The sequence below is a fragment of the Pongo pygmaeus genome, chromosome 21, assembly GCF_028885625.2.
Source record: "Pongo pygmaeus isolate AG05252 chromosome 21, NHGRI_mPonPyg2-v2.0_pri, whole genome shotgun sequence".
Lineage (NCBI taxonomy): Eukaryota > Metazoa > Chordata > Mammalia > Primates > Hominidae > Pongo > Pongo pygmaeus.
In genome coordinates this window covers 66,201,611-66,221,184 of record NC_072394.2, presented here as the reverse complement: position 1 = coordinate 66,221,184, position 19,574 = coordinate 66,201,611, and the positions used below count along the sequence as shown (strand labels likewise).

The window sequence follows — 19,574 nt, the reverse complement described above, 5'->3', positions numbered from 1 at the left end:
TGTGAGGGGCTTCTCCATGGCTACCCAGGGCAGAGAATGGTGCCTTCAGACCCACAGAACGAGGCTGCGGGTTTTGGGATCTCTGGGGGCCGCATGAGAGCTGAGGGCTCCTCCACCGCGAGTGACTGTCACACACACACACACTCATTCTTCCCCTGGCCCCGTACGCCTGGTCTCACTCTCCTCCTAAGCCGGTCACCTGTGGCTGCAGCCTGTACCTATCCATCCTGCTCCCAGGTCCAGGTCCTCTGTACATAGTTGTAGGAACTCCAGCCCCCGAAGCTGGGAGGCTGGTGACTTCAGTCAGTGGGCTGGGGGCTTTGGGTCTTCCCTGGTCTCTCTGGGCTAGAACCTGCCCCGACCTTGGCTGGGAAGGGTGGAGGGGTGGGGAGAGGGGAGGACAGCTCCTTTCCACCCCTCCCTGCTCTGGGAAAGCGGCCCTGGCCCACAGCCAGTCATGCTGCAGCAGGAAGAGGTCGGGGTGGAGGGTGGGCAGGTTCCCCGAGGATGCAGAGGAGGGTCGGGTGGAGGGTGAGCAGGTTCCCCGAGGATGCAGGTGAGGTCAGGGTGGAGGGCGGGCAGGTTCCCTGAGGATGCAGAGGAGGGTCGGGTGGAGGGTGGGCATGTTCCCTGAGGATGCAGAGGAGGGTCGGGGGTGGAGGGTGAGCAGGTTCCCCGAGGATGCAGAGGAGGGTCGGGGGTGGAGGGTGAGCAGGTTCCCTGAGGATGCAGAGGAGGGTCGGGGGTGGAGGGTGGGCAGGTTCCCCGAGGATGCAGGTGAGGTCAGGGTGGAGGGTGGGTAGGTTCCCCGAGGATGCAGGTGAGGTCAGGGTGGAGGGTGGACAGGTTCCCCGAGGATGCAGAGGAGGGTCAGGGTGGAGGGTGGACAGGTTCCCCGAAGATGCAGAGGAGGGTTGGGGTGGAGGGTGAGCAGGTTCCCTGAGGATGCAGAGGAGGGTCGGGGTAGAGGGTGGGCAGGTTCCCTGAGGATGCAGAGGAGGGTCGGGTGGAGGGTGAGCAGGTTCCCTGAGGATGCAGAGGAGGGTCGGGGGTGGAGGGTGGGCAGGTTCCCTGAGGATGCAGAGGAGGGTCGGGGGTGGAGGGTGGGCAGGTTCCCTGACCCTGTACACAGCACTGAGGTGGGCCTCTCTGTCGCCCAGCCCCCAGCTCCCAGCCTGCAGCTGGGTACCCGACTGGGAGGGTTCCGCAGAGCAGGCAGGCTGACCACAAGGCCTCATAGTGCGTTAGTCCCTTAGGGATGCTGCGACCAATGACTGCAAATGGCGAGGCCTCCTGGGGCCAGGCCAAAACCAGCCTCCCTGCCAAAATCAAGGTGTCGACGAGGCTCTGCTCCTCTGGAGGCCCCAGGAGAATCGGTTCCCTGCTTCGCCCCTTGCCGTGGCCGCCGACACCCCGTGGCTTGTGGCTGCATCACTCCAGTCTCTGCCTCTGTCGTCACACTGCTCTATCCTCCTCTGTGTCAAATCCCCTTCTCATGAGGATGTGAGTGACTGCATTTAGGGCCCACCTGGGATAATCTGGGATTACCCCCATCTCAACATCCTCAACCAAATCTTCAAGATCCTTTCCTGCCACATGGAGTCAGCCACAGATTCCAGGGTTGAGGTCCTGATATCCTTGGGGCATGTTGGACCCACTATGCTGGGTGAGGATGGAAACAAGGCAGCCCAGGTGGCAGGCAGTGGTGACGGGGGCACTGTCTGGGGGCACCCTTGGAGGGCCTGCTCGTGTCTCCCTCCATTTCCAAAGTGGGGTCCCTCAAACCCACACAAAAGGGAGGTGGAATGGGAGGAAGAGTGGAGCAACCAGGCAGCTTGAGCCCCCAGGTGGTGCTGGCAGCCCACGGCCCCAGATGGGGAGGATTTGAACCCACGAACATCAGAGCCACGAGGCCTCCAAGGAGGGGATACAGGACCCAGTCACGTCGGGACTTTGGATATATATCAAATAATTGTTTACTGTAAAATATTTGGGGCATATTTACACAAAAATGGTACTCCTTATTTATCTAAAATTCTGATCTGACTGTGTGTCCTGTGTTTTACCTGGTGGCCCTGCCCAAGGACACAGGTGTTCCTGCTGGACCCCCGCCCATCCAGGGCCTCTGTGGGGCCACACTGATGGGAGGGGCCTCGTGGGACCTGCAGGGCCTGTCTGGAAGGAAGCTGTCCTTTCACGCGTGACCTGGATAGAACTGGGGCCAAATGGGAGAAATCTGCCAGCCTGAGATGGGACAAAAGTGAAAAACAGCCCCCAGTTGGAGTTGCAGGAAGCCCCCTTGGGTGGTCCCTGAGGTGCTCAGGGGGTCCCCTCACCCCCATGTCCCAGTTGCAGTTGCAAACTCTGGATGACTCTGGCAGCCTGGGTCACCCAGGCACTGCTGGTGGGGGGGCAAGCCCAGCCTGCCGGCCATGGTCTGTGCTGGAGCCACAGTGCCCCCTCCAGGTGGGTGTGTTTCTGGGGTGGGGAGGAGCACAGGGAGGGCAGAGAGATGGGAGCACTCCCTGTTCCCACTGGGGTCCTCAGCAGATGAGAGTCCTGGCTGTGGAGGGTGGGTCTCCAGGGAGGGTCTCTGACCTCGGCTCCCCTTCTGGGGTAATGAAGGCAGGCCCAAGTCCTGGGGTCTGATGCCTGGCAGGGCTCCGGGCCTTGCTGCGCCCCTCGTGCTCAGGTGGGGGGCTGTGGGATGGGGACCGGCAGTGGCTGGAGGAGGCCGGGATCTGGGACTGGGCTCCTAGTGTCCATTGTGGGCGGGGGCAGCACACACAGGGTGCCAGGATTGCCCTGCTGGATGCCGGGCAGGGGATACCCTGTGTCCAGCCCGCTGTCAGCTCTGGGGAGGGCAGGGGCCTGGCCAAAGCCACCCTGGGGTCCCCAGCCCTCGGTCTCTGGGGAGTTCTGGTGCCACCCACACCGAGGGCAGAGGAGCTTCTGGCGGGTGAGAGACCCACCGAGGGCAGAGGAGCTACTGGCAGGTGAGAGACCCAGGGAAGCAAGCTGTGCTCGTTAATCAGGAAGGGGGGCTGGGGGGACACCAGGCAGAGCTCTGCGTTGCCTCCAGGACAGTAATGCTCAAAGCTTTCGTGTTAGGACCCTTGCACAGTGTTAAATGTCAGGGAGGTTACATCTGCCGCTGTTTAGTGTGCTAGAAACTAAATGTGTGAATATTTAAGACACAAGAAAGCAGGGGAGTATCACACCTCTTATGGCCTCTGAGAACTCCATTGTCCAAGCGAGGACGGGAGCAAGAAGCCTTGGCATTATTGTGAAAACAGGTTTTGACCTTGGGGCTTTCTGGAAGGTTCTTGGGAGCCCCGGGGGGCCTGGACGGAGGCTTTAGGCGGCAGAGCAGTGGGGAAGGCGAGGGTTGGGGTCCCAGCTCTGGCACCTGAGGCTGGGCAATGGAGCCAGAGACGCCGTGGTGCCCCTTCTCCATCGGTGAAAGGGGGTTGTGTGGCACCTGCCCTGAGGGTTGGGCCAGGATTAAAGGAAACCGCGGCCTCATAGGGCCTCTGCGGCTGCCTCTCCAGCTCCCTGAACAGGGGCTGCAGTGGAGGTGTGAGCTCTGGCTGCTCCCTGGGGCCCAGAGGAGGGTGGGTTTCTCCCCATAGCAGGTGGGGGTAGGGGGGTGGGGAGGGGCAGAGCTCACTGGGGTTGGGGTCAGGACAGAACGCTCCGTGGGTGTCGGCTTGGGGAGCCTGAGGACAGCTGGAGGGCGGTGGCCGGGGGGAGGACAGGGGACCACAGCCAGACAGTGCCCTGGAGCCCTGCAAGGGTGGGACCGTGCAGCCTCAGGGCCCCAGCGGGGTGTTGATGGATGCTTGCAGCTGGCTGGACACCTGGGCTGCTGTCTGGCTGAAGGGGGCCCCAAGGCTCAGAGAGTGGCTCCGACTGGCGGCCACTGGGACTCAGGGTCAGTCCTGGAGCCGCTGAGACCCCAGAGCAGGTCCTGAACTCAGGGAGAGCATGGGTAGCAGAAGGAGCTCCACCCTACTTGGGTTGGGGAATAATTGTTTTTTTTGAGTCTTGCTCTGTCGCCCAGGCTGGAGTGCAGTGGCGCGATCTGTGATCACTGCAAGCTCCGCCTCCCAGGTTCACGCCATTCTCCTGCCTCAGCCTCCCGAGTAGCTGGGACTACGGGCGCCCGCCACCACGCCCGGCTAAGTTTTGTATCTTTAGTAGAGACGAAGTTTCACTGTGTTAGCCAGGATGGTCTCGATCTCCTGACCTCGTGATCCGCCCGCCTCGCCTCCCAAAGTGCTGGGATTACAGGCGTGAGCCACCACGCCCGGCCGGGTTGGTGAATAATTTAAAACAGGATCCACCAAGACACCCTATTGGCGGCTTTGGTCTGCACTTTGGACATCACTGAAAAATTCCTGAGGCCTCGAGAGGCTGTGGGGCCCTGCTGAGTGGCCGAATGCCATCTGTCCCTTGCCCTTGTCTCACCCGGGCTCCCGGTGCCCTCCTGTAACCCAGGCAGGAAGGACCTTCCCACACCACTCCAGGTTCCCAGGGTGGCTGGAAGGGCCTGGGTGCCCCTGGCAGTCGTGGGTTTGAGCAGCGGCTTCTGGGCTCCCTGCCAAGGGGCTGGGCTTTGCGGCAGCCAGTCAGGCCTCCACAATGGGACCCCGGGGATTTCCTATGTGCTGTGACTGTGGGAATGACTGTCCTTGTGGGTGACTTAGTGTGTCCCGGAGTGGGACTGCAGGCACGGGGTTACATCCATACCCTGGTGTGTGTGTGTGACCTGGCTGAACTGTGCATACCTGTGGGTGGCTGTGTGGGGTGCAGGGGAGAACTTGGCGGGGTGTCCTGGAGCCCCTGGAAACGGTCAGGACGTATGTGCTCGTGCGTCTGTTCATTTGTGCCTGCGTGTCTGTGTGTTGGGCATCTGGCTGTACCTGTGCTGCCGGCTGGCCGCCTGGAGTCAGGGCTGAGTCTCTGGGGGGTGCCCACCAGGTGGCTGGACTCAGGAAGCACTGGGCAACGGTCCCTGTCCCGAAACCAGGGAGGGAGAAGCCAGCCCAGGGGACAGGCTGGACTGTTAGGTGCATGGGCCTTGAGGCAGCTCTTGGCTCTGCTGAGGGGAGAGAAGCCCCGTCCCCATGAGAGGGTCAACCAGGAGCGTCAGGGGTCTTTGGAGGAGCTGTGGGATCTGGCTTATTTCCTGGCTTCATGCCGCTCTGGCATCTTGCTTTGGGGGTCGGCTGGGGGAGGTGGGGAAGACCCTGAGGAGGATGTGTAAGGCTGAGAACAGCTCCAGGATGGAGAGCAGATGCAGGTGGGGTCAGCGGCCCCAAACCAGGGCCCTGGCTTGGTCTGTGGGGGCTCCAAGGCAGGGGCAGGAGGTACCAACACCCAGAGGAGGGGAGAGAAGGTCCGGGCCCTGGATGGTGTGGGGTGGGAGCAGGAAGGAAGCCGTTGCCCTTGGACCCCCTGCCCAGACGTGGGGCCTGGTTGCAGGCCTCCTGCTGCAGGACAGCAGTTCCTAAGAGCCTGTGGGCCTCCTGCAGGGACAGGACTGGAGCCGTGGGTGTGGCAGGAGGCAGAGCTCCCAGGCAGGACCAGCCCGGAGGGGTTGGAGGGGCAGGAACCCATGCCCCCTGCCCTGCCCATTTCCCTGAACATGTGGGGCGAAGGAGCCCCAGGCTCTGCCACACAGCCTGTCATGGGGAGGGGCTGGCAGTTCTGCCCCAGGCTCTGGCTATGAGGATCCTGCCAGCCACTGTCTGAAGCCAGGTCAGGCCAAGCCAGCTGCCAGCTGTGGGGTTCCAGGGCTCAGCTGCCTGAGGGGAGGGGGCGGTGCTGAACTGGGCAGTTGGAGGGACGGGCGAGGGGGAAGGAGAAATCCACTGAGTCCCACGGTGAGAGGCAGTAAGATCTCCTCTCTCCATTTCCTAGTCTCTGTAAACCTTTTACCCTTCAGGGTGTGGGGAGCAACCTTTAAGTATAAAAAGGTCCCTGTGGCCCCGCCCTCCCCAGAGGCTGTGGCTGCCTCCAGGGGTGGGGGTTTCTGGCACTTTAGGGGCCTTAACCGCCTCCCACTGCCCTTTCTTTACTCTGCATCTCCCGACACCCAGGCCTTCATCTTGGGTGTGAGGTGGGTGGCACACAGCAGGGTGCAGTACCCATGGGGCAGCCAGGAGCTGACTCAGCATCTTCACCTTCCCGCTCACGTGTCGCCTCCTCCTGCCACCGCTGGAGACGCTTTACAAACCTCGCGCCCTTCCTCCATCACCGCAATCCTCTATCTACGGTCAGCACCCTCACTTCACAGGTAAAGAGGCGGAGGTGCGGAGAGATCCCGCAGCTGCCCAGAGCCACACAAACTAAGCTCACAGTGAGTGAAACACGGCAATGGCTCCAGTGTCCTGCGATGATGTAAAAGCAGCATTTTTCCATCAGGCTAGGAACCAGCAATGCAGAACGCCCAGGGTTCCTTTGCTGAACTCCACGGCTGCCCCGACCCAACCTCATTCCTTGGGTGCTCCCCCACCCAGTGCCCGGACTCCTGGCTCCTTTCTCATGAAGATTCTCAGCCCTTGGCTTACGTATTCAGGAACTCTTGGGAGGAAGTCCATTTATTTATGCTGTTTCATGCTAAAATGTGAATGGCTAACATACCAGAACTATTTGCTTTTATTTATTTTTATTTTTATTTTTTTGAGATGGAGTCTCGCTCTTGTCGCCAGGCTGGAGTGCAATGGCACGATCTCAGCTCACTGCAATCTCCGCTCCCAGGGTTCAAGCCATCCTCCTGCCTTGGCCTCCCAGGTAGCTGGGATAATAGGTGCCCACCACCACACCGAGCTAATTTTTGTATTTTTAGTAGAGACGGGGTTTTGCCATGTTGGCCAGGCTGGTCTCCAACTCCTGACCTCAGGTGATCCACCCACCTCGACCTCCCAAAGTGCTGGGATTACAGGTGTGAGCTACCTCACCCGGCCTATTTGCATTTTAAGAAAGGACATTGTTAACTTACACCGTGTTTTCTTTTCTTTTCTTTTTTTTTGAGACGGAGTCTTGCACCGTCGCCCTGGCTGTGCAGTCCCGCGATCTCAGCTCACTGCAACTTCCGCCTCCTGGGTTCCAGCGATTCTTTTGCCTCAGCCTCCTGAGTAGCTGGGATTACAGGCGCCCACCACCATGCCCAGCTAATTTATTGTATTTTTAGTAGAGACGGGGTTTCATCATGTTGGCCAGGCTGGTCTCGAACTCCTGACCTTGTGATTTGCCCACCTCAGCCCCCCAAAGTGCTGGGATTACAGGTGTGAGCCACCGTGACTGGCCTTACACCATGTTTTCTTAATGTCAGCATGACTGGCATTTGGGCTGGATGATGCTGTGCTCTGTGGAGGTTGCCCTGTGCCCTGCAGGGTGCTTGGTGCCCCCCCCCACCCCCGGCCTCCACCCACTGGATGCCATAGCATCTGCCCCTCTGCTGTGATGACCAAAACTGTCTCCAGACTCACTAGATGCTCCCTTGGGAACAAAACCCCTGGGTGAGAACAATTGACCTAAATGGATTTCATCTCTGGAGGTGGGATGCCAGGAAGTGTGATTAAGCAAAAGGCTGGTCTCCAGGATGGGGCCAGCTCGTCCGAGCTGCAGGGATGGACACATCATGCTCTCTTCAATTCAACCAGTGGGAGGATCTGTGAGAGACCAGGGAAGAGGGGTGTGTCTGAGCCGGGAACTGGACTCACCTGGGCACCTTCCCGCGAGAGACCAGGGAAGAGGGGCCTGTCCGAGCCGGGAACTGGACTCACCTGGGCACCTTCCCGCGAGAGACCAGGGAAGAGGGGTCTGTCCGAGCCGGGAACTGGACTCACCTGGGCATCTTCCTGCCCTCCTCCCGACACCCTCTCAGAATGAGGCTCTCGCTGTCTCTCTCCCATCCCCACCCTCCCTTGGCGTGGGGGCCGACTCTCTCCACTTGTCTGAGTAGCATGAGGTTCTGTCTCACTTGGGCAACTACAACAAAGTAACTTCGACTTGGGGCCTTAAACAACAGAAATTTATTTCTCACAGTTCTGGAGGCCAGAGGTCAAGATCAAGGAGCGGGCAGACTCGGTTCCTGTGAGGGCCGGCTTCCTGGCTTGCAGACCATGCCTTCCCATGTCCCCACGTGGCACGAAGCAGAGAAGGGGACCCAGCGCTCGTGTCTCTTCCCCTGAGGGTGCTGGTCCTGTTCCGAGGGCTGCACCCTCCTGACCCAGTCACCCCCAAAGGCCCCCTCCCCTAACACCATCACACTGGAGTGAGGGTTTCAGCATGTGGACTCTGGGGGCACATCCAGTCCACGGAGGCCTGAGTGGTCGCCTGGTCTGCTGAAAGCCACTCAGCTAGGGCAGGCCCATGGCGGCTGCCTGTGGGCCATACTCTCTGCAGGGGCTGAGGCAGAGCCTGCTGGGTGCCGAGGGTGGCGCCCTCGTGTTTGCCGGTGGAGGTGGGGCAGCGGGCTGCCCTGGGAGCCTTGGGACTGGCCAGACTCCAGCTCTGTGCAGCCCCTGGTGTGCAGCTTGGAGAACCCAGCCTTTCTGAACCATCCACCTGGTGTGGCACTAGGTGACCTTGTCCTGGATGTGGGGTGGGGAGGGCTGTGACAGCCCATGGGCCTTGCCAAGGCTGGACGGCCCCGCCCAAAGCCTACTGGACATCTGGCCAAGCAAGGCCCTGGTGAGCCTGGGCCGTCAGTGGGCGGGCAGCCAGGGCACAGATGCAGCCTGCGTGGGCAGGACGTCTGGCCGCTCCGTTAGTCCTGAACTCCAGCTGCCCATGTCCTCTTGGGGTCTCCCCGGCAGCCCTGAGCCACACAAGCCCCAGGCCTGTGACTGAGGCCACATCTGGCTGGAGGCTCCAGCGACGTCCAGCCCCAGGTCAAAGTGGCCATCTGTCATCTGACAGGTTGACATGCACCTTCCTTGGGCTAGGTGGGACTGTGAGTGTCTGTGCCCACCCGTCCCCCCACACCCTGTGCGCTCAGTGTGCAGTGGGGCAGCAGCGCCAGGCAAAACAGTTTCCCATCGGGATGAGGACCAGCTCCAGAGAAGGTGGGGAGGGGTCCCTGCGTCAGGGCCTCCCTGAGAAGACGCAGTGTCTGCCATCGTGGTGAGCAGAGCAGACAGCAAATGCAAGAGCTCCTTGCCTGCTCAGGGATGTGGGGGTGGCCGTGTGTCCAGGCAGGGAGGACGGGGGCAGAGGGGCTGGTTGTCCTGAAGCGTGTGGCAGGGCCAGGTCTCAGGAGCGAGGAGGCCTCGATGAGGAAAGCGTTTGGGTAGCGTCGAGGTGCCGGGGAGTCTGGGTGTGTAGATCCACGGTGGGGCCTGGTCTCTCCCACGAGTGAGCGTGGCGCCTGCATCCCTCATGATGTATCTGCCACAGAACGGGGACGACTGTCACAGCTTCTCCATTTGCCTGAAGGCGTAGGAGAAGGGCGTGTGGGAGGGGGCGTGTGGGAGGCCACTTGTGACACCTGTGGACCAGAGATGACAGCATATGGGGTTTGGGGATGCCACAGCAGAGCATCAGGCAGAGAGTTCCCTCGAGGTCCCAGAGCTACAGGTGGATTTCTGCCCTTTCCGGATGCCTCCGGAGCCACCATAGCTCCCCAGCCATCACAGCTGACCACGGGCTCCTCAACTGACGGTATTATTGGTGGCTGGGAAGTACAAGTCAACTCCCTCATGCAATTAGCCGGCTTGCCAGGGGCTAGGGAAGCTTATTGAGAGCCCTGGTCCTTCAGAAAAAACTATAAATTAAATTTTTATTGACTTTAGTGTAAGATGTTAAAAAAAAATCAATGCTTTCATATCTTAAATCTTTTCCTCACTCCCCTTCTCCCCCGCAAGCTGGATAAATACAGCCCTTCCTCCTAATAATGGAAAATTCCTTTGGGGGGGCTGGGCCTCCCTCTCTGGGGAGGCACTTCCTGTTGCCAAAATTACAGGGTTAAAGCCGCAGCAGCTCTGGCCCAGGTGAGATGACTGAGAACCTGTCTCTCCTCATCTCCTCATTTCCCCAGATTAAATCTTGTTCCTCCAGGCCTCTGTGGGGTCGTCTGTTTTTCTGAAGGCGCAGTGACGGGGAAGTAGCTCCCTCCGTTTCCACTGGGAGGCACGGGGTGGTGGCCTGGGAGGCCCTGCTTTCCAGCATCTGCAGGGGCCATTGTCACTGGTGCTGAGGCCCTCGGAACGCAGGTGAAGCTGAGCACCCGGGCACAGATCCCACCCATGACAGCACAGCGTCAAAAGAGCATAAAATCTGGGCTGTTCTAGCAGGGGCCACAACCCACCGGGGCCACCAGCACCATGTAGCCGTCCTGCACAAACTCACTGTGGCAGCCCCCGCCTCCCCGATCCCGCTGTGACGTCTCCACACAGGAGGGTGGCCAGAGGAAGCCAATATGCCTCTCAACTCACTACCCATGCTTGGTTTCCTGGGGTTTTTGTTCGTTTGTTTTGTTTTTTTGTTGTTGTTTTTTGTTGTTGAGATGGAGTCTCGCACCGTTGCCTGGGCTGGAGTGCAATGACGCAATCTCAGTTCACTGCAACCTCCACCTCCCGGGTTCAAGTGATTCTCCTGCCTCAGCCTCCCGAGTAGCTGGGATTACAGGCGAGCGCCACCACGCCTGGCTAATTTTGTATTTTTAGTAGAGACCGGGTTTCTCCATGTTGGTCAGGCTGGTCCCAAACTCTCAACCTCAGGTGATCCACCTGCCTTGTCCTCCCAAAGTTCTGGGATTACAGGTGTGAGCCACTGCACCGGCCTGTTTTTTTTTTTTCTTTTTTTTGAGACGGAGTCTTGCTCTTGTCGCCCAGGCTGGAGTGCAGTGGCATGATTTTGGCTCACTGCAGCCTCCACCTCCCGGGTTCGAGTGATTCTCCTGCCTCAGCCTTCCGAGTAGCTGGGATTACAAGTGCCTGCCACCATGCCTGGCTAATTTTTGTGTTTTTAGTAGAGACGGGGTTTTACCATGTTGGCCAGGCTGGTCTCGAACTCCTGACCTCAGGTGATCCACCCACCTCGGACTCCCAAAGTGTTGGGATTACAGGCATGAGCCACCGCTCCTGGCCCTCACTTTTGTTTTTAATTAATTAATTTTTTCTTTCTTCTTTTCTTTCTTTTTTTTTTTGAGACAGGGTCTTGCTCTGTTGCCCAGGCTGGAGTGCAGTGGTGTAATCAGAGCTCACTGTATCCTCCAACTCCTGGGCTCAAGTGAGCCTCCTGCCTCAGCCTCCTGAGTAGCTGAGACAACAGGTATGCACCAGCAAGCCCAGCTAATTTTTAATTTTTTTTTTCTTTTTGAGACCGGGTCTCTCTCTATTACCGAAGGTGGAGTGCAGTGGTGCCATCATGGCTCACTGCAGCCAGGACCTCCTGGATTCAAGCGGTCCTCCCACCTCATCCTCCCGGGCAGCTAGGATCACAGGCAGGCCACCAAGCCTGGATAATTTTTGCAGTTTTGTAGAGACACGGTTTCTATGTTGCCCAGGCTGGTCTCGAACTCCTGGGCTCAAGCAGTCTGCCCACCTCAGCCTCCCAAAGCTCTGGGCTTACAGGCATGAGCCGCCTGGCCTGGCCTCGGTTTTTCACTTTTGGTCCCACCATACCAGTGCTGAGCCTGTGAGACTGGAGTCATGACCCAGCAGGACTGCACCTGCACCTGAGGGAGAGCACAGGCGTGGGTTCCGGAGGGCACCGAGTCTGCTCTGTGACCTGCACCATATGGGCAGGGTTACCCTGTGGGTTCTCCCTGGCAGTGACCCAGATGTGCTTCAGTTTGTCCTCCAACAACCATCGACTCTGGGCCCCTCTGTGCGCCAGGCTCCAGGGAGAAGGACAGTTTGGGAAGCCTGGGGTAGCCCGGGCAGCAGGCGGTCACAGCCCCTGTGGTTCGCTTTCTGCCAGGGAGGGAGCCCACAGGAAGACTTTGGGGACAGATGAGCTGGCCTTGATCGGCAGGAGCAGCCAGTTCTGGCAGTGCAGTCTTCATGTTCTCTGGTTGCTTAGTGCAGCCCAGTGATGTGGGAGACTGGGGAGGCCTCGAGGTTACTTGCCTGGAGGAGACCAGAGAAGGGGCTGGGCTTGCGGGTTCCAGGGAGAGGATGGTGCTGGAGGTGCTGAAGGGACAGCGCCCACGTGGAATCCGCTGCCGCCCTGGCCACCTGGGCGAAGACCAACTGTCTCCTCCGCTGGAGCTGGGTGCCACGTACGTCTGAATTCTGCTCATCCTCTCTGGAGTCCTGTCGATGCAGTCTTGGCAAAGATTGCTTGAGGCTGAACGCTTTTCCCATCTATTTTTAAATAAATGGAATTCCTCCTGCTTGGATGAAATTTACCCCAACTGGGCATTTTCACGACCCACTTTGCCTGGGCGCAGAGGAAGGGACAGGGAGCAGGCATGCGGGTAACCAGATTGCTGACAATGTAGCCCGTGGGTGTGCAAGACACAAAATTAAAAACATAAATGATTAATGAGCTAGCTCTTTGAAAGGACATCCTAAACAAAGGAGGAAGCAAAGATTTTCAAGCCTTGATGCAGGATTCGCTTTCCAGAACCTTCCAAGGTGTGGCAAAGCTGCTGGAGCCAACGCCGTCTGTAGACGGGAGAACCGAGAGCTGCAGGGTGCAAAGCTCCACCTGCATCCCGAGCTGGCCCCTCCAGCCTGGCATCCCCACGGGGCCACACTCTCAGCCACCCCCAGGAGGCTGTGAAGCCAGGCGATGGCTCCCCAAGACCTCAGCAGGTGTTCCCCTTTTTTTTCTGAAAAATAAGATGAACAGGTTTGTCTCTCCCAATGTCCTGGAACACCAGAGCACCTTAATCCTTGCTCCCATCTCAGCTCTGGTGCATCTGCTAAAGCGGGAACCGGGGGTCACTTTTCCTTCATCCTCTGTGGATCAGCCCTAACCTTGGGTCCCACTGGGCTCTGACATCAAACCTGAGATGATTGCTTCCCCAGGAGGGGTCATGTGCAGCCCGGGCATGGCCGAGGGGCACCGGATAGTCTGGGGCTTCCCCCCACAGGATGAGGGGCCCCAGCCCTGCAGGGTTTACATTTCAAGCTACGGCTGCTCCCTCGGGTCTTCTGGTGAGTGGGAAAGACCAGCAGCACCAGCCAGCGTGTGCAGGGAGATGCCGCGGTGCTCTCTTCCTTCTGCACACTGAAGTCCTCTCCCTCCCCTGAACGCACCAGGCTGGTGCCTCCTCCCTTAACAATGGAGAGAAACCGCAGCCGCTTGGGGCAAGCCCACTTCATGCTGGTAATCACAGCCAACGTGTGGGCACAGAGGCAGGGAGGCGGGGATCTGGAACGTGCCCCCGGATGTGCACAAGCTTGTGTAAGTTGCCGTCTATCTCCAACATCCTGGATAATGTACAGGTTAGCATTCTGCCTGCACCAACCCTTCTGTTTTCAGCCTAGTTAAAAACAAAACAACAACAACAAAAACAGTCCCCATGGCCACTAGCTCTGGAAACCAAAGGGCAAACACAACCCAAGAGCTGACCCTGCGCCAGGGTTAGGGCTGTTTTATGAGCAGGTCACCTGTGAGGACGGCGCCAGCGATTCAGCAGAGGGCCTTTCTCTGGGTAGAATCCATGGTGCCAGGTGAACGCACAAACAGGCTGGATGTAGTCAGAGACGCACTCGAAGATGACACCCCTCCTGGGTGTGCAGAGGAAGGCCCAGTGACGGGGCACGTCATGGGGCGGGCAGCACTGAGTCACAGGGGTCCCTTGGTCTCCCAGCAGCAGCTCCAGAGGGACCCCTCCCAGGACACATCACTGCCGGCAGGGGGGAGGCCACCTCCGCGCACTTGCCCCCAAGGAAACACCGTCCAATCTGTGTCCAGGAGGCACAGATCTGCCTCCTTTGTCCTGAGGTGTGGCACTGGGCTTCCCGCTGGCCTGTCTGCTGCCCTGGGGCCACCCTCCAGTCCCTGCCCCTGCCACAGGCCCCTTCTGGGGTCTGCATAACTAAGTCCAGGCCCCTTGGGGGGCTTCAAGGCCCTTTAGGAGTGACTCTCTCCCATCCCCCACCCCATGGCCCTTGCTTCTCTTCCTGCCTCCAAGCCTCTGTGGCCACCCCCTTTCCCCTGGGCTGCTTTCCTTGCAGGGCGCCTCCAGCCTCCACAGACCCTCCCTGCACACACCCTGGGGTCTAGGGGGTCCTACTGCCTGGGCAACCCTGACACCGAGAGCATGAGGTCACCATGGGCTGAGCCCTAACAGAGTCTTGGGGAGAGCCCCTACCCCCACCCCTTCCGGGAGGCATCCACTCCCAGGGCCCAGCTGAGAAGACTCCAGTCCTGCTCAGGCGGCTGGGCACCGCTCTGGGACCCCAGGAGCACTGGGGTCACCATTCAGGTCCGCTTGGTTGGTACTACCGGACTCAAAAGTGACCACAGGGTCAGTGTGCACATGGCCGGGGGATTGGGCAGGCTCAGCCCAGAGCTCTGGTCCCCCGGGCCTTGGTCCCTTCCGCCTCCCCGCCCTCCCGCTGCCCTCCTCTCCCCCTCCCCTCCCCTCTCCTTCCCTCCCCCTCCCCCTCCTCCTCCCCTCCTGTCTCCCCTTTCCCCCTCCCCTCCCCTCCCCTCCCTGTCCCTCTCTCTCCTCTCCCTTCCCCCTCCCTCTCTTCTCCTCCCCTCTCCTCCGACTGGCGTCGCGGGGGTTAACGCGGGGCGGGGCGGGGCGAGGCGGCGGGCGGAGCCGCGCGGCCGCGGGCCAGGCGCCGAAGTGCGCGCGGAGCGAGGTGGCCGCAGCGTCTCCGCGCGCGGCCCAAGCCCGGGAGGAGCGCGGAACCGCCGCCTCGGCCATGCGGCTCCCGGCCGGGGGGCCTGGGCTGGGGCCCGCGCCGCCCCCCGCGCTCCGCCCCCGCTGAGCCTGCGCCCGGCCCGGGGCGCCTCCCGCCCGGCACCATGGTGCAGAAGTCGCGCAACGGCGGCGTGTACCCCGGCCCGAGCGGGGAGAAGAAGCTGAAGGTGGGCTTCGTGGGGCTGGACCCCGGCGCGCCCGACTCCACCCGGGACGGGGCGCTGCTGATCGCCGGCTCCGAGGCCCCCAAGCGCGGCAGCATTCTCAGCAAACCTCGCGCGGGCGGCGCGGGCGCCGGCAAGCCCCCCAAGCGGAACGCCTTCTACCGCAAGCTGCAGAATTTCCTCTACAACGTGCTGGAGCGGCCGCGCGGCTGGGCGTTCATCTACCACGCCTACGTGTGAGTGGCCGGCGGGGCCCCCGTGGCGACCCCCATCGGCGACCCCGGCCGGGCTGGCTGCGGCGGGTTTGGCTCCCTGCGCCTGGGTCTGGGTCTGGGGCCGGCGCTCCCTGGCCGGAGTGCTGGGCCGAGACCGGAGAGCGATTGTGCAGCTCGCGGGCAGGAAGGATTCCGGGGTCGGGGCCGCTCAGGTCGGGGTGGGGGCTCTGGGCCCGCAGGACGGAGACGTGCGGCCGCCCCAGCCCCCTCCTCAGCCTGGGAGGCCCCTCCCCGCGGCCGCTGCGCCGAACAAAGGGCCGGCCGGGGAGGGAGGGCGGCAGCGCTGGGTCTGGACTCTCCGGGACTCTCGGGGACCTGCGGGGCTGGGGCCGCCCGACCAAGCGGGGGCGGCGGGGGAGGGTCTGGCCTGTCCTCCGCCATCCTCCCGAGCCGCTCTCCCTCAGACTAGGGTGAGCTTTTGGGTTCCTGAGATGGGGGAGGGCATGACCCCCCCACCCCAGCCCGGGCTGAGCGCAGCTGTCTGTCCTGCCCCCTCGGCGCCGACGCCCCTCCCCGGCCCCGCGAACCCCCCTCAGCTCCTGCGCTCAGTTCCTGCGCTGACCCATCTCTGCAGCCGCCGGCCGCCCCCGTGCACATCCCGGGCTCAGGACCCCTCCTTGGCAGAGCGAGGCCCGGGGGAAGGGCTGCGGCAGACCCGGGACCCCCAGCCCTGGGCCTGGAAGGGGCTGTCCCCTCTTCCCGGGCGAGGCTCAGGGCACGGCTGCCTCCTGGGGCAGGGCTGGCGGGGGGCGGCCGAAGCCTGCGTCCGTGTGCACCTGGGTGTTCGCGTGTGGAATTTGCACTGCCCGCTGCGTGTGCGGCCTGTGCGGCCGGTGTGCACAGCCTCCCCGCGCCCGGGCGCTTGCTCTCCCATCCCAGCTGAACAAGGGACCCGCTGAGCTCCGGGACCGGCCATTTTGTGTGAGAGGCATTTTGGGATGGGAGTGAGGGGCAGACGCGTCACAAGCTGGCCGGGCGCCCACCTGGGCCGAAAGGGATGTGTGCCCCACGAGTGTGCCCCAGCCTGCGTGTGGCCTTGAGTGTGCCCTCAGCAGACCCTCCGTGGACTGTGTGTGATATGGGAGGGTTCTGGGGTAGGGAGAAGATCCCAGAGGGAAATGCCAGGCCGCTTACAGGGAGGGTGTCTCCGTGTGGAGGGCCCCTGGGCACCCAGCCTGGGACTCCCCAAGCAGAAGCTTCTCCGACCTCCTGGGTCCCGGAGGCCCTGTGGCCCCCAGGAGGTGAGTCTGGCTTTTCCAGTCCAGGGTTCATTCCCGAATCCTCAGATGAGCCTGTGTGTTCTCAGGAATGGTCTCTCCCGATGGGCCCCACCTGACTGGGGGCCAAAGGGGCTCTTGGTGGGCCAGTACTGGTCAGCCAGGTCACTGCCCAAGGTGACTCCCCGGAGGAGGGCAGGATAGAACCCACCCCCACAGCCCTCCTGCCCTGACAGCCTGGCCGGCGCCCTGCTCTGCGTCTGACCCGGGGTTTGTTCTGCTTTGAGTCCATGATCCAAGAGCCCAGCCTGGCTGTTCCTGAGGTTTCCCGTTGGGTCAGCAGCTCTCTGCATGGCCGCCCCCTGCCCGGGCCTGCGTGGGTCAGCCCCTCTGTCTCTCCTTCCTGTTTCTGCCTCCTGAGAGCGGCAGTCCAGAACTGGGGCAAAGCATGGGGACGCTTGCACATGTGGGGTCTGAACCATCTCCTCCTGACCACCCCGAGTCCGGACCCGCCACTCTAAGATAGAGCAGCAGCATGTGGGGGCTTCAGGCGAGGCCCTCAGTGTCTGAACAGCCCCGCCCTCCAGGCTGCACTAGGCCTCTCAGCTCCTTTGCTGTGGGCACGGAGCTGCTTGAACCTCCCTGAGCCCCCAGCTCCCAGGCTCTCCTCAGCTCCTTTGCTGTGGGCAGGGGTGGCTTGGACTCAGGGAGGCGGCCCCTTTGGGAGGGGGATTTTTTCTGAGGGGCAGGGCTGGAGAGCAGGGTTTCTGGTTCTGCCTCAGGTTGGACACTGGGGGCTGGTCTCAGAACCTCTGCAAACCTCAGTTTTCCGTCGGTAAGGTCGGCACAGCTGCTCCTTACCCCAGGGCTTTGTGAACACCACTGCTGGGGGACATCCCACTCTTCCAGGCCGGCCCAGTGCCCTCTGTGAAAGGGGACGTGGCTCAGCACTGCTGGTGCAGCTCACCGCCTGGCCCCCAGACCGCTGGTGTGGCGTTCACTGCTGTCCCCACGGCCCAGCCCATCCTTGGAGTGCAGCCCCCACCCCGACTTGGGAGGCCTGATGGCCCCGTGTCCTCTGCCTGGCCTGGCATGGACTGGCCCGTGTTGCGCGTTAGGCAGCATTTGGTCTGTTTGTTCATCAGCTAAACGGAGATGGAGCTGAGTTGGGCCTGGGGCAGCCGGGAGTTGGAGGAAGGCCAGGGCTCCTTGTGCTGCCACACCCAGCTGTGGCTGGACACAGGTCCCCAGGCCCACCTGCCTTTTGCCTGTTGCCACCAGTGTCTGGCTTCGGAGAGGTCAAGTTGTGAGAACCTCTCTGGACATCCCTGTTGGACCCGGGGTGGCCACTGTCTGGGGTAGAGAGGGCGGTGGCTGCTGCCCCATGGCCCCAGGGCTTGGTGGGCGTCAGGCCAGGCCCCCGCTGCCCCTGCTCTGGGGAGGTGGGGACGTCCAGCACTGAGTTAGAGAGGGGCTTTCTCCACTGTTGCTCCTCTGTGGGAGCCGCGGCCTCTGCTCGCACTGCCTGGGTGCTTTCCCAGAGGCTCTGGAGACAGGGCCTTCTCTGAGTCAGAAGGGCGTCAGACCTGCTCTCTGCCTGGTCGGGGCGGGGTGCTGGCCCACCTCTCCCAGACCTCCCAAAGGGAGTGTGAGCTGCAGAAGTGGCCCGAACTCAGCAGATGATGTGCCCCTGGGGCTGCCGCAGGGGACTCTGGGCCAGAGCACCATGGGGGGCCCTTCGGAGCCTGAATCCCGGGCTCCAGCCTCTCTCCTGCTGCCCATCTGCGCACAGGACTGGAGCCGGGCACTACTCCACCACGGAGTTGAACCTCCTCGTCCAGGATCCCCGCGTGGGTTGCTGGGTGTGGGAAAGGGAGCTCCACTCTGTTCCCACTGGGTGCGGGCCTCAGTTACCGCTCAGTTACAGCCTGCCAGAGGGTCACGCAGCCTCGTTCCTGTGGACAGGGAAACTGAGGCAGAGGAAGGTTGAGTGAGCTCCAGAGTCGTCCTGCTTAACTGAAAGGGAGCCTGAGATGAGAGCTTGGGGGTGCAGATTGCTTGATCTTGCCAGCAGCCCAGCCATGTGGAGTGGCCAGAGTGAAGCTGTGTTTAAAATAGGCCAGATGGGAAATCTGGCACCGGGGAGGGCGTGACCCTGGGGCTCGCTGTGCCATCTTGGCTTTTGGGCCAGGCCTTGGATGGGGTCCAGGGTTTCAGGGGCTTGTGGCCCTGGGCTGCTTGACCAGGTGGTGTGTCCCATTTCACTGCAGGGAAGGGCCCGGGGCTGGAGGGCCTATGTTCAAGTCCCCCGGTGCCGGGGCCCAGGTGCTTCCCCTCACAGTCCTGGAGAACTCGGGTGGTGCTGAGCACAGGCCACTGGGCCCCTCTTCCACCCCTGCATTCAGCTCTGAGGCTGGTGTGAGCCCTCAAAGGGCTGGCTGGGGTGGGCAGGCGCCCGGCACAGTGGTGGGGTTCAGACACTCTCTTCTTGGTCAGGCTGCTTTGAGGGGTGAGTGCAGGCCTGGGCTTTACCCAGCACAGAGCGGGGGCCCTGGCAGGACCAGGGTCCGGTCTCTGCTGATGGAGCATTGTGTGCCGAGAAAGAGACTTGAGTGCTTGAACGGCCACATTCCCCTTCTTCCTACAGCCTCCTGCGTAGGAAATCTTAAGGAAATTTCCCAAAAGGTGAAGAAGCCTCGGAGAGTTGTGGTTTCCAGGGAAACCTGGATTTCTCTGGTTTCTGGGCCCCTCGGGAGGTCTCGGGCTTCCTCGCAGGATTTCTGTCCCTCACCAAATAATTGAAAGTGAAATTACTCTGCAGTGATAAGACATTGTACATGATGCTGCCTAGTTACACGGTGGAGTCAATCTCTGTGCACATTCTGCGTCTGTGAGAGGGCAGGAGCTAAAGGATAAGCAGGAACTCTCCTCCTGACCATTCCACAGTTACAGCAGAGAAAATCTGTTTTATTAGAAATTGCTGCAAGCCAATCTCTGCAGAGACGTGGTCTCTCCAGAGGTGCCGGTACCCTGGATGTGGGCACTAAGGATTCTCGGCCCCCAGGATGCTGACCAT

The 19,574-nt window shown here is 61.3% G+C and overlaps 1 protein-coding gene across 9 annotated transcripts in view; it reads left to right on the top strand.

Moving 5' to 3' along the window:
- Positions 1-14,761: 14,761 nt before the first annotated feature.
- The window catches only part of KCNQ2 (potassium voltage-gated channel subfamily Q member 2), a 78,209-nt gene continuing 73,396 nt past the window's right edge, over positions 14,762-19,574 (top strand). For all 9 annotated transcript variants that reach the window (XM_054467447.2, XM_054467439.2, XM_054467448.2 and 6 more), the window contains exon 1: positions 14,762-15,242. In XM_054467447.2, coding sequence (XP_054323422.1) covers positions 14,947-15,242 — 296 coding nt within the window. In that variant the 5' untranslated portion in view covers positions 14,762-14,946. The remainder of the gene's footprint in view (positions 15,243-19,574) is intronic.